The sequence below is a fragment of the Diorhabda carinulata genome, chromosome 8 (assembly GCF_026250575.1).
Source record: "Diorhabda carinulata isolate Delta chromosome 8, icDioCari1.1, whole genome shotgun sequence".
NCBI classification, from domain to species: domain Eukaryota; kingdom Metazoa; phylum Arthropoda; class Insecta; order Coleoptera; family Chrysomelidae; genus Diorhabda; species Diorhabda carinulata.
Genome location: NC_079467.1, coordinates 193,814 through 208,834, shown reverse-complemented (window position 1 = coordinate 208,834; position 15,021 = coordinate 193,814). Strand labels below are relative to the sequence as shown.

General features: G+C 32.3%; 2 protein-coding genes across 2 annotated transcripts in view; one reads left to right on the top strand and one right to left on the bottom strand.

Annotated features, from left to right (window-relative positions):
• The window catches only part of LOC130897240 (tyrosine-protein kinase-like otk), a 118,373-nt gene that overhangs the window by 65,185 nt on the left and 38,167 nt on the right, over positions 1 to 15,021 (bottom strand). The window lies entirely within an intron of this gene.
• LOC130897242 (kunitz-type serine protease inhibitor bitisilin-3-like) lies at positions 271 to 3,098 on the top strand. Its single transcript, XM_057805999.1, has 2 exons — positions 271 to 515; positions 2,716 to 3,098. Exons 1-2 carry the CDS (start codon positions 380 to 382, stop codon positions 2,901 to 2,903), a joined length of 324 nt encoding a protein of 107 aa, XP_057661982.1. The 5' UTR covers positions 271 to 379; the 3' UTR covers positions 2,904 to 3,098.

Sequence of the window (15,021 nt, the reverse complement as noted above, 5' to 3'; positions counted from 1 at the left end):
CCGGATGATTGCCGAGGCTGTAAACGCCGATAAGAAAAAGTCTGTGCGAAGTAGGTGCTAACAAATCTAATTCCTAATCAAAAGCTGTTGCGTCAACGGGTCTGTTCAGATATCCTTGAAAGGTAAGAAAAATATTTTTATATTAAAAACCTTTTTCGTTATTTAATAGCCAGACCTCGTATTGGTATATTGGTATGAGAAATATTTTCATTGAAAACAACATTGCGCATATAAATCGTTTCATCATTCCTATTGAACAAATATTTATATACCAGTGACTGATTTGTCATCATAATCGTAATAAACTCATTTAAAGCAAAAGATCATATGAGTAAAATATTCTATTGAATATCATTAGTTCGAGTGGTTAGATTACAAAATGGTGATAATTAAAATTACAGTGATATTTTTTTTGTTAGTGTCAATGTGTTATGAAGGAACAAATTGCTCTCCAGTCGAGTTTGAAAAACCAGAAAGTCGAGCATCTTTGAAAGCTAGACCTTTTGAAGTAAAAGGTTTGTTATTATAAAAATTGATTTCATTTGAGAATATTTTATATAATTATTTATTTCTTACTTATCAAAATGTACCAATGGCATAACAAAGTATTTTTTCATTTTGTGAAAACAACTAAATATATGTTAAATGTACTCACTGAAAATGTGCCACTTACCTGAAACAGAAAATAAATATTTAAAGTATGCTATAAAAACGAATTCTATAATATAAATAAATTTCATATTAAAGGCGACATTCAAAGTGTAGATATTTCAAAATACAGCAAGTTCATCGCCTTTTTGAAAAGTATTAAAGGTCACGGCGTATCATTAATCGATTAATCCTTTATCTAATAAATCAAAAACGGTGGTAACTGCTAAAAAAGTCTCAATGAACAATCCTGTAAAACTTTTTATGAAAGTTCAATCCCAACTACGATTTCAATTTGCCAATAAAACATTACCTTAATCAATGTCAATGTAAAAATTAAGAAATAAATACATTCATTGTGAGTATTGTACGAGGGTATTCAAAAAAAGTTGCACTAAGAAATATTTATTAACAATAGACAAAAAATACAATTAAAACGTGCCTTTAAATCAATCAGAATCAACTTTTTTATCAAGTCGATTTAGATCATCATTATCTGAAAAGAACCGTTTGCTGGATAAGGGCTATTTGAACTATGTAAATAGGATATACGAGGATGTATTGAAAAATTCTTAACCTTCTATAGAACCGAACAAAATTTCAACGTCAAAATATTTTATTACTCAACATAATCTTCTCTTAATTGGATACATTTATTACAGTGAACCTGCAATGTTTCTAGACCTTTCAAAAAAAATGTTTTTTCTTACTCTGCAAACCAGACCTCCATATCTTTTATTACCTCTTCATTTGAAGAAAATTTACGACCTTTTAAAGTTGTTTTCAGTTGAAGAAAGAGATGATAATCGGACGGAGCCAATTCTGGTGAATAAAGAGGGTGTTCTAGTAATTCAAACCCTGAAACACAAATTTTTTGCATGGTAACATGAGGTTTGTGTACAGGGGCGTTGTCCTGCAAAAACAAAACACCTTTGGATAACCTCCCACGTCTCTTCTCTTTAATTTTTTTCCGTAGAGTGGTCAGTAATGTCGAATACTAATCTCCAGTTATTGTTCTAATCTTATCTAAAATCCCAATCTGAAAAAACTGAAGCAAGAATTTTTCCATCAGATTTTTTCGACACGAAACTTCTAAGATCTTGGGATCGGGTATATTCATGTTTAGACTTTGAAGGTTAAATTTTTATAATTACTTATTCACAAAATACATATTTCTAACTTTCGAACTTTTTAGTTTCCGTTGCCTTTTTCTTCCTCTACTATTTTTAGTATACTTCTCAATTCGTTTCTGTTCTCTGTTCTTTCTCTCCATATATCTATTCCCACTGTATACAAATCTGATGTTACCTCTTCTATCCATTTCTATTTAAGCCTGTTTCTTTTTCTTCTAATTTCCTCTCCTTCCACTTCTGCTATCCCAATCACGTGATCCTTTGGGTTCTGACTTCTACTGGATTTCTTGCAGCTCACCTTTCGTTCTTCTTCTCTATGAATCGGTACAGGATCGTCTACATACGCTTTCGAACTGTGTGTTTGTATTTCTTCCACTTTTTGCTTGAAAACCTTCTGATAAACTTTCCAACAATATTTTGATCTTTGCTCTATTCTCCAGTCGCTTGTGGGGACAAAATGAATTCTTGCCTTGTAATGATATGCAACAGGAATACTATTGTTTCGCTCCACGCTGCACTCACTCTGCACACGGGATCAAGTTTCTAAAGATCTTGCCTTTTCGATCGTCCTGAACGGTACAGGAAGTTTCATTGTTTATTCGGATACTAAATGTATGGCTCTGGGGTAATAAAATTGTCAATTTTTTACTGATCATCCATCGTGAAGCATATAAAACGAAGTTGAAGTCTATTTGTAAAATGCTACTTTTGTTTTTTTTTTAATGTTGAATCTCTAATTGTATATACTGAGTACACTGTTTAGACCACTACTAGACCAACACTGACAATTATACTGTCTGACGCGCGTTTCGACAACCAAGTTATCGTCTTCAGATACTTCAGAGTGGTGGTGTAAACAGTATATGCAGTATGAATATCGCCAACGGTTCCAGATAATTCTACTTACCTAATTGAATATGAATTTACTTTCCAGATTGTAAACAACACTTGAGCGCAAGAACAGGCTTTAAATGTTTTGCTTATATGGAGCGATATCAGTGGAGCAACTCAAAACAACAATGTATCCTAGCTATATACGGAGGATGTAATCCGACCAAGAACAATTTTTTTACTCTTGAAGAATGCCAAAAAGTAGCAACTCCCATTTGCTTAAATAAATAGCCTAAGAGTTGCTTTTAAAGTTAAATTTGTTTCCATGAATAATTATATAACGAAAATTAATAATAATTTCGATTTTTATCGGATTTTATTGAATACGGGCACATAAAGTCTTAACGAGTAATATTTTTTTTATTCTGTACACGGTAACGGTGCGTATTGTATTATCTCAATGTATTATCAAAAAAGCAATAAAAATATTTTGAAAATAGCTTAAGGCAGATGTTGTGAAACTTTTTTACTAAAATATATAAATAATAGATATCTGGATGTGTTAATAATTTCAATAAATCGAAGATCTCGAATAAACAAATTATACTATGGAGTAATTTTGACATTAACAAACATATTTAAAATTTTTGTATTAAAATTTACGCACAGATCTTATATGTACTTTCCAAATAGTTTGAAAAATAGCTAGTTTTGATTTGTATACAATGCAGCTTCGTTTTATTCACGATTTTCACCAGGCATACTTCCATTTCGAATAGTCTTCCGGAATTTCGCCACCAATTAAAGTCCAATTTGATCAGAAAAATGTCTATCGGTTTGCTGTTAATTGAATAAGTCTGTAATTGATTCATTATTTATTAAAGAAGTCAATAAACTTGAACAACTTCAACACAAAGATTCAAGGCATTTGTCTTATTACTAGTGAGCCTGTTTCAATGAAAAATACTTTTTGAGAAGCCAAAAAGTCGATAATTCTGCACTAACAAGTTAAAAAAGTATTAAATACATAAAATTCTACCAAAAGAATGTCCTTGTTTGTTCCAGAAGGAGAAGTAAATTATGTTAGTTGACTACATCGTTAATTACGTTCGTTGAATTGAGTATTGTAACTAAATACCAATTGCCTGTATATTTAAATTGATATATTTCATAATAAATATAAAATAATTAATAGAATGTATTTCTATTTCTGCTATGAAATGGATTTCTAGCTGAAATCAAAGAAAAAGAAATATTTCTGAAGTATCGTGGAAATTGTTGTATTTGAACAGATTTGAATATCTTATTATAATTTTGGTTTATTTATTCCTTTCAACAGTTCTCTCGACAACCCTTTTTCAATATTTGTTTGCATTCAGAATTTTACCCAGCTCTTAGCTATTTGTTTAATTATTTGAGTTATAAAAGCTCGTCTGGAATTACTTTCTGGGTAGTGAAAATTCTTTGATTTTGCAGCACTTTGACTGTAAATGTGTCTAGTGGACGATTATTCATTTATGTAATTAAAAAAAAAACGGAATTACCTTGCTCAACACAAGAAACACAAAAATTTTGGAAAAAAATATATTTATTTTTCACCGTAATCTCCTTTTAGCTCCATACAATTTTCCCAGCGATGATCGATAAGTTCTACACCCTTTTCATAATAAGAATCGTCAACCTCCTCAAAATAGCCGACAACACCTCTTCATTGTTGGAAAATCTTTGACCACCAGGTCATTTTTTCAAGTTTGGGAACAAAAAATAATCCGAGGAGGCTAAATCTGGCGAATAAGCTGCATGAGGTAGCAATTGTGCAATGGTGTAATGTCTTGAAGAAACAACACTTTCTTATTAGTCAAATGCGGCCGTTTTTGCTCAATTTCCTCGCTCAAATATTGAAATAAGTTCGCATAATATGCTATGATTTTGCCTTCTTTAGAGTCGGTTCTCCCTTTTCATTCCTTTCTTTCAATTATTCTTTCGCACAGCGTACAGCTTTCTCCTGTCCAAATTTTCAGTTAATATGCGTTGTACCTCTTTGTGGATTTTCTTCAACAATTCTGGAGTAATTTTCTCGTTTAAACTATGCTACCCAATATTTTACTATTAATAACGAAAGAGCAGTTTTACTCAGAATAGCATCTAGTTCAACTTTCATATTGGTTGGGCTAATGCCTTTCAAATACAACGATTTTATCACATAACGATGTTTACAAATTCACGTTATCTATTGATAGTTGCCAAACAAATACTGAACAACATGGCGTATTCAAACTTGAAATATATGCTGTATAGATTGTGTACTCGAGCAACTACCGCCATCTATAAGTCAAGCCAGGTACTTCTGGGACCATCCTCGTATATACGGGTTAGAAGTAGACTATTAGTAGTTTACAACTGTGGATATGGCGATTATATTGTTCGAGAACTATTTTTATAGTACACAATCGTTACGATAGTTAAATAAAAATTCTATCCTAATTACGTACTGCATTTATGAAACAATCCACCCTCAATGAAAAGCAATATACCATAAACCCGTGATGGGTTGTAAACTAAATAGAAGGACGAACTCATTTTCTTTGGATGCTATCTAAACTTGTAGAAAAATTTTGTGATATTTTTCAAGTTTAATATCTACAAACTTATTATCAGAGGAATCAGTTATGGAGATATTGAATTACCATTCTTTAGATACTGTTGAGTAGATTTAGTAGGAGTAGAGAATTTATTAATATAATAAGTTTTTTTGTATCAAATTATCTATTTCTTCGTCGAAGATAAGCGCCTCAGATAAAGCCAACAATCCTACAACAGCCGCATGTTTGACGTACACGTTGTATCTCTTATGTTCGTGGAAGTTCAGTTTTCTGTATTCCACAACAGTAGTAGTTCTGATCACTCATTAATTAAGCAGCGACACGACTTCTTCTTCTTCTTCTCCCGTGCAGTAAGCGTAGTCGCCTGTTTCATCTTCGACATCTTTGCCTCCTATCCTGCTGATGTTCCCACTTATTTCCCTGTCCAGTAGGGTTTTTTCGGCAATCCTGTGTAACACTTTCATCTCTGCTGTTTCCATCATTCTTGAGGTTTTCGCCGTTTCTGGCCGTGTCTCTGCGATTTAGGTCATTATGGGTCTTATCGTGGCCTTGTGCATATTCTCGATTTGGCTTCTAGCTAGTTGTTTGCTCTCTTACTTCGTTCTCTACGTCTCCAAATCCTGAAATCTCGATTCCTAGGTATTTGAATTTCATTACTTGGTGAATTATCTACGACTAGGTTACATCTTATCGTAGTTTTGGATGTGGTCATACACTTTGTTTTGGACGCAAATATCATATTGAAAGATTCAGCTGTGCAGTTAAACACATGTAAAAGCCTTTGAAGATCATCCTCATTTTTTGCGACTAGAACAGCATTATCAGCGTAACATAATATTGTAATATTTCGGTCCTCCATCTGGTAGCCCCTTAGCTTTCTTACTTACACAACTATTACTTATAAATGCATCAACATTAAACGCTCCATAATGTTATATCTTTAAACGAGTAATTCTTGTATATATATATATATATATATATATATATATATATATATATATATATATATATATATATATATATATATATATATATATATATACTCTGAAATTCGAGAGTCAGAGTGATTCAGAGTCATTTTATTCATATTTTCAATAATCAACTTTTTTATTGGAAGTAAAATAACAAGAATAAGTGACGTTTGGGTAGTCCCAATGCTGTCACTTAAACATAAACTAAAAAAACTGACTCTTCTTGACATCTATTGGCGATTAATATAACTGATTGAACGACATAACAACATTGAAGGTACTCCAGTAGATGGCGTTGTTAAACAACACTTGGCCAATGAGTGTTTTATTTGAGGTTAGACCACTTAAAGATACTTAAACGATCTTGAAGAAAACGCTTATAAACAATCTAACTGCACAAAGCCGCATCGTTCTTATTTAATAATAATTTCCAAAAAAAATACAGAGCTCGGTCATCCAGATAAATATTTACGATACAATTTGTATCATCTCACCTTGAATATTTCGTAAAATTTTTTTTGGATGATAATGGTATATGAAATGGCAAATTTGTAGGTACATAGAGCAATATTTCCATTACTACAATCGATTAACCCACGGAGAATTCAAATATAGATTCACTAGCATCTGCATTAGGAAGTATTAGCCCCCCAAGAACGTAAGTAGTGTCCTGTGTATAATTTCAAATTCGTCAGTTGCAAAAATTGCGCTATTATTTCTGGTTGGTTACTAATTTTATTTATCGTCTTCACTGGGGACTGAATTCGACCCCTTGCGTATAATTTCATCATACTCTCCATATTACTGAACTTTAGTGAATCATATCGTTAAAATATTGTCACCAAATATTCTGAGATGATTTTTGGTCTTGTTACTTTATAACATAAATTCATATTATAATAACAAAATCGATTCAGAAAGATCTTTAATCATATTGACATCGAATGATAGATCACTTTTTCAAATATTTCCTTACAAATCAATAATTTCAATATTTCTAAGTAACCAAAGTAGAGTCTGTTGTATATATATATATATATATATATATATATATATATATATATATATATATATATATATATATATATATATAAATACCCGATCCTGTTTTTATTTTCGACAACGCTTTCCTAAGTTGTGGCATAAAGAGAAAAGCACCCCTCTAATGTTCTATGTTTAATGTGTTCAAAACCCTACTCACATCGACCCCAAATTCTATATTTCTAATTTCTGACGTTTATTACCGCATTATTTAACTGACAGGCTTAAGTCAGCCGAATTCTGGCCGTTATGATTCATACAAAAGTTTCGAACTCAGAAGTTGTACGTTCGTTGATAACTCAGGATAAACCTTTCAGATTATTTAATAATGCTTGAGCTAATCAAATTAAAAATGAAAAAAAAACGCACAATAACGAAGAGTTCGAAATATATATTCCTCCTAAGAATCAACAGCACGAAGTCGGGGCTTTCAATTGGATCAATATTGGCCCAATTCCACTTATCGGAATCCGTATACAGGCGTTTAAACATTTACAGGCAATCATCACGTGCCGATCGAACGACGAAAAGAAATCAACAGCCCGTCGAAACTTTTCACCAATATAGCCCAATATTGATAATAAGTTTCAACGTTCCACTATTTCTCCTTTTGCTCTTTTATTTCCCCAATAAATCATTTACGCTACCAAATTTCCAAGTATTAGGTCTGTTCGAGGAAATTCTACAGCGAAAATTGGACCGAAAAGACCAATGAACTTATTAATTTTCGTGTATACTCTGAACAATGTTTATCAATGATTTTACTAATAGAAATGTGTTTTATATGACGATCACAATTTGACACGAAAATGACAGGAAGTACTTAAAAATGAATAATGGTCTTTGGACAAGACAATTAATAATTAAATCTTCTCAAAGGAATAATAATGAAGTTATACTTCCTTGAACATATTACCAAAATAGTTCGGTTTGGTGTTAAAAGAAAATATATTACAAGTCAACAGTTTCCGTAGAAATGTAAATCACAGAAGAAGACGGATGAATTTGTTTGTATTAGGACCAGTTATTTTGTTTCCAAATTAGATTAAACCAACCATTGGAATACGCTTCTACTCGTATAACCTTAATTGTACCTTGGTAGCGGTATGTATTACAAATCCATTTTTTACATGGAGACTTTCAAATCAAATCAAGTCAATAGAAATTTCCTATTGCGTAGTTAACTACCTGTTTCTATGGAAATATCAATATCTCTTCGACCTTTCCACTTTCTTTGCCTTCTTCTTCCCCTTGGACCAAAAATATTCCCATAGTAGATATCTCACAAACATTCTGCATAAAAAATCCTTCGACCTAATTCTCTATACGGATGCCTTCAAAGCGGAACCGGGGTCGGTTGCGCAGTCACTACAAACCACGAACTCATAATTTTTTTATTTAAATATTGCTCTTAATGACACTTGAATATTAAAACTAAATAGTCAGGGAATAACCACGATTATTGTAATTGTGGTCTACTGTAACTTCAAAAAATAATAAGAAGCTCGAGCAATGGAATAAGTATCAAAATTTTCAGTATAAATCGTGTCTGAAAATAGTTTTTATGTCTATAATTAGAACTAAGCAGCTATTTTCTTCAATATTTTCACTTTTTGATCATCTAAAATCATAAAAAATCTACGCAAATATTGCAATAATAACAAAAGTTTCGGTGCAAGACTAAGACCATGACTGGATCCTGCAAACCAAAGACCAAAACTACATATGCAAGATAAGACTAAGACGTATCTGGTTTCAACGCGTTCAAATTATAATTTTAAAATAATAACTCAATAGATTGACGGTTGTTTTACGTGAATAAATAATTATCAAGTTAGATACTACTTTATAAAAAATAATTGCAATTATATAAAAATTTGTTTAGACGGTAATCGTGAGAGTGAAATTGAGTCAGATGAAGATAATGAATCTGACTCAGGTATTTCAATTATCACAACCGACGAGGGAATTGCCGCAGACACTGTTTGTTCTAAAATACCACCAATGCATCAACATCTAATTTCGCATGGAAAAATTATTAGGTTAAATTGGAATATTTTGTAATTTTCACAATAATTTGTTTTTGTTATCGATAATATACTGGCCTATATCCGAATTTTCTCAAATGTGGAACAAAACATTACAACGTTAAGACGTGCCACATCGCGATACCGGAAACAGTCTTTTCATTACGACTGAGAAACGGAAGTTGAACTCGACATTGACGAAAAAGCACTTTCTTTTCTTTAAAACTCGCTGTTGTGTACGAACTTTGCCAATGTCGAAAAAGTTTATTGTTACTTGTCCTTTTTTGGCAATCAGTTGAAAAAGGAATGACTTCATAATTCAATTAAAGAAGGACCAAGTATTATATTCAAAGGATGAATAAGGATGATAATAAGAAAGATAAAAATAAAGTTATTATGGTCAATAATTGAAGCCGTCAAAAAAATTCGTTGAAAATAGTTATGTTTGTTAACACAAAGGCTCAAAAGAAATTTGCATTATTAGTATCCAGAATGATACAATACAGTAGTCCCAAATGTGAGGCTCAAGTTCCGACAAGCTTTCTCAAAGCACTCATTCATAGAATCTAACTAGAAACAGCTTCTGTAGCGACCAGTTCATCGATCTTATTTACATAACAGACCAAGGGCCAATTACAAAAACATAAACATAAAAAATAAAATAGCAAAAATAAACAGTAATACCCTCATTAAATTTTAATAATATAATCTACATAAGGATTCAAAAAATAAGTCTAATAGTTGCAGATAGTTCGTAGCACAGAAAAAACAATTCCGGGTATACTCCACCAAACACACATTAGAATGTAAACCCAGCTTCACAAAACTTCGAGATTTTTCATTTGAACCTTTTACGTTTTGGATCATCATCATTTTGCATCTCCAGTTATCAAGCAATTAAAAAACGGTTATGTATAATACTGTTGAGGCAATGACAGATTATGAGATATCAAAACACTTACAAATACTTTCCAGTCTCTTGTAAATGTTCTTGGATGGTCGAACAGTGTTCAATTCAACTATTATTTCCAAAAAGATTGTTGAAATATAAGTGAAAAATTATTCAAGCTTTTAAAAAATATAAATTTTGGTATAAGATGGCCGTTTTTTTTTCAAATTCCGATAGGTTATAAATAAAAGGCAAATTCATATAAAACAATAATTTTATTAACAAAAAATTGGTACTTTTCGACATAATCACCGAAGAGATTAAGACATTTGTCATATCTGTAGAAAAGCTTTTCAATACCCTCTTCAAAGAAAGTTGCCGCCAATGAATTCGAGTAAAAAACAGACATTGAAACTGGGAATTCCGTAGACAAAGCAGTGAATCTGTGATTTTCTTTAACCATTCTGTCAACTCGTTGAACCAGGTTATATGAAATGACAGATTTGCGTTCTTGGCCCCCTTCATCATTACGGCCCCATACACACGACTCATTCGAAGAAAACGAATCACACCTCGCAATTTATATTTGGCAGGAGCATCAATAATGGCGAACATATTTACGTAGCTGTAGCACAACGCCGACTGACGCTTGAATGTCAACAATATCGGAGTGTGTAGTGCGAGAGCTTCGCGGTCATCTATGCCCCTTTTTCTTCTGCCCGCGTGACGTCTGCACGGAGAATCGGCGGTTGAAAAAAAAACGGCCCTGGTATTTGCTATACGGATTTCAGTGGAGACGGTGGTCAGGCAGGGTACCGATTATCTTGAACTTTTTAAAAATGTTTCAGTTTCCTGCGTTTGATAATCTCATCTGGCCCTCCTGTGCACTTCTCACTTTATTTTTAAATGCAATTAATTAGTTGAATAGGCTGAACCCTTCAAACACAAATCCTGCTGTACATACAATCATCTCTTCATATAATATTCCTTCTGTTGAAAGGAGTGTTCCTACACAATGCATATAGCACGGTTGATTAAGTCAATCGCTGTAGGTAATCTGTATACAGGGTGATGCTTTCAATTTAAGCTTTTTCATTGTTTATCTCCGAACCCCCTTATTTGGACTAGCCACTTTCTTCTTGGTCTACCTCTATTATTGGCTCTTGTTTTCTCACTTCATTTTCCCCACTATATTTCTGAGGTTTCATTTCAATATATTCATTTTGGCTTCGTCCTTTTTCCTCAAGTTTCTATTGCGTGTTACTACTTGTATCATTATTGTATTTTAGATCTTCTTTTTCACTTTGATGCTCCAATATGGTCTTGTTTAGTGTGTAGTACAGTTTCGATGATTATTCTTCATATTTGTTGAATCTACCTATATTTTCCTATTTTCTGTCAATATAGTTTCTAGATATTCATACGTATTCGATCTATTTTTGCTTTCATATTTTTGGATTATTTTACATGCCATTATCTTATCCCATTCCTGTTTGCATATTCCTCTCCAGATTCTCCTATGCATCCCATGTTTCTATTTTTGTTTTTACCTACTCTGCTATTTCAACCCCATTATTATTGTTGCATTGTTGTCCTCTCTTGCCGCATCTAATTCCTTTTGTGAGTTTTAGTAAAATTCTATGATTTTTTTAGCTCACTCTATTGTATCTCTATGTGTATCAAATTTATTTTTAGACGACGCCATCTGAAAGTTGTTCGTTCTGTTTTCATTTACATACCGAAAGTTGCGTTTTGAGTGTTCCATGTAGTGAAAGTGACAGTTCCGTACTGCAAAACACTTTCGGGACGTTATGGAGTAGCCACTTCAATGTTGACAGTTGACAGTTTCATTTTGAGTAACCTTAAAGCTTATATAGATGACTCAATACAAACAAGATTGAAATTGCTAACAGAATACTTTCTTCCACCACAAATACGAATTAATTAACATATTGTATCGAAGACACAAACACATCTACATAAATATTAATAATTGTCCTGAAGGTACAATCAATATTACTTTTTGCAAATGATTAATAAATTAATATTGACATTGCAAATATCATTAAGTAAATTATATTGTTCAATAAATAAAATGTTTATAATTCCCTATTATTTATTTTTGGCATACAAATAACTATTATAGCCATCTATAAAAATCGCAATCTTTTTTTTTTGTTTATCTGAAATAAGGATTTATAAAATTAGAAAATACCTCATATCAGTAATAGCTTGACTGAAAATCTAACTATTAGATAATTTCTCAACGTCGTCCAAAGTTCCAAATGAAAATTTATCCATTGAAAGTATTTGTATAAAAACTTTTACTTTGAAAGCAATTCACTAAAGTATAAGCAGCTTGCATTCTGTAAGCTATTTGAAGATTAAACTTCGTGGCCATAATTCAGATGGGCAATCGATTGAAAAACTTTAGAGATTTTTTATATGTAGACAAAAAAACAATAAATATATGGTTTCTTGCTAAATAACTTTAGGCGGGCTCCACTGATGGGTCTTCGTAGATCACTCTATGAGGTCTTCTGGTCAGCGTTTTTTAAATCTTCTCTGTTCCATTGGATCAGTGTAAAGCTTGAATATTAGTGGATTTTGGAGGTTTTCGTTGCGGTTGCGGTTGCGGTTGGTTTCTTATCGCTGATGTCTGAATAACTTCATTGACGGTTGGAATACCGAGGTCTGTGTGTAATATGTGGTTGCTTATAAACCATGAAGCATTAGCTATTTTGCGATCCATATAGGATGATTTTGAAAACATAAGTATCTTATTTTCATTGTAGTGTTTTTAGAGATCTGAATCTGAATTTTTATTCAAAACTTATTTAAAAAATTCCTTTAATTTTTTTTGTCGAATCACCATGTATGAAAGTGGTTGCGTATGCGCGCTTGTTTTGTTCGACGTACAATTGAATCCGCTATTAGAAGCTTTAACTAAATTCGATAATTGTCATGCCAGGGAAACCCCACGGTGAAGGAAAGCAGTAGGGAGCCGTCCGAAACTTATGTTGTTGTATTATATACATGCATAACCCGATGGGTTGGCGATGTTTTACAAGACTAATTTTATGATTTAAGTAGCTAAGTTTATTACAGAAGTAGCTGTATTTATTCGTTTTTGCCCAGATACATTTTTTGCAATTAAAAAAGTTTCTTCTCCTTAGTTTCTTATCCCAACACCTTTTCTTGCATCGGGTTGGAACTACGGATTTTTTAACATGTATTCATTAGATGATTTTCTTTATACTGTTTTCTCCATCCATTGTGTCCCCGTTCTCCCTCTTTTATTTTTTCTAAGTTTACCTTTCTTTATTATTTTTCTGGCCAGTCTTTCTTAGCTCACTCATTATATGTCCTCACCTATTTAACTGATTGTCATTGTGGGTTCGTTTCTGATTCTATTTTTGATTTCTGTACTATTTTTTCTGTTTTAAAATGATCGAGGATATTTAATAGGCGTTTTATCTGCTATATTTTAAAATTGGTTAGCAATCAAGATTCATTTTTGAAAATTTTGTTATTTGTTTGTTGAACAATGCTCTGTAGATGGTTGCAGATTGTCTTATTTACCTTACTGTCTACGTCTCTATCGATTCTTATATCATCCATTTATGATCTTACTATTGTCTCTGGGTACTTTAGCTTGTTAACACTCTTCTTTGTCAGTTTTTGTAGATTCGTGCATTGGTAAAACTGCACATAGAAGCTCTGAAGCTTCAAGCATCATGGTGCGCAGTTCCGATTGCAGCTTCAACGATGCACAAATTCTTAACTTTCTGCCTCAAAATAGGTGCAAAATATGCGTACTCACACACATGTGGAGGAGTTTGAGAGCTCTGCACTTGTGCCCATTGCAGAAATCTCAAACACTCTGATCGCTGCGGAATATTTTATTATTTTTTACTTTGATCGTATTTTCTACCATTAGTGTGAATTCAACTAATATAACTATAATTTATTTATTTGTGGAAGTAATTATATATTTATTTAACGAAATATACGTTCGTACAACTTTTTACCTAATATTTCTTATTCTCACATATTTATGAGTAATTCCGAATCTCGTATTTTATCCTCGATTTTTCTATTTAAAGCGTGTATATACACAATGGAGCTTATTTATAAAGCAGAGACACAGATTCATATCATCACGCATTCAATTTTCCTCAAGTCTCCGATATAATGGTTGTTTTTGTCACTCATGAGTAATACTGCCAATGTTGCAACCCCTAATAAGCTACTGTACAATGATGAAGCTCTTAGTGAGAGAGTAGTGATGCGGCGTTATTTCCAACTCGTATGAAAATAGTAACTGATACTTTTATTTTGTTTCTGGATATAAAGAAACACCAAATTGTCCAAATTTTGATATATATTATGTTCCATATACAAGATGTTGTAGATTATGTTTCTTAAAAATATTTTATTTGAATTTTCTCTGTAGTAATTTAATAAAAAAAAAAATTAAGGCCGAGAATACTGAATCAAATCAATTCACTAAATTAGTTTTAGACTTCAAATTGTTTGATTTTGTTGATGGCCATTCATAGTGCAATCCAACAGTCACAAGCTTTACACAAAGTTGCAGCTGGAGTTGTTTCGATCCATTTTGTCTCAAATTGAGAACGCAATATAGAATTTTTGGAGGAAATTCAGGGTGATTGTGTCCATCGTTATCAACAATCAAAAATTATTTCGCTTTGCGTCAAAAAATTATCGGAAAAAAGGCTATTTCCAAGGCTATTGTTTAACAGAGATTGAACAATCACAATATAGCCCTTATCGTGCCCCATTCAACTATTTTTGGTTCGCAATTTGAAGACCAAGTTAAGGGTTAAAATACTTAACAACGACGATGAAATTAAA

Coding starts and splice junctions, on each gene's coding strand:
- LOC130897242 (XM_057805999.1), top strand. CDS start 380: ATGGTGATAATTAAAATTACAGTGATATTTTTTTTGTTAGTGTCAATG. Junction 516..2,715: donor TAGACCTTTTGAAGTAAAAG/GTTTGTTATTAT, acceptor TTTACTTTCCAG/ATTGTAAACAACACTTGAGC.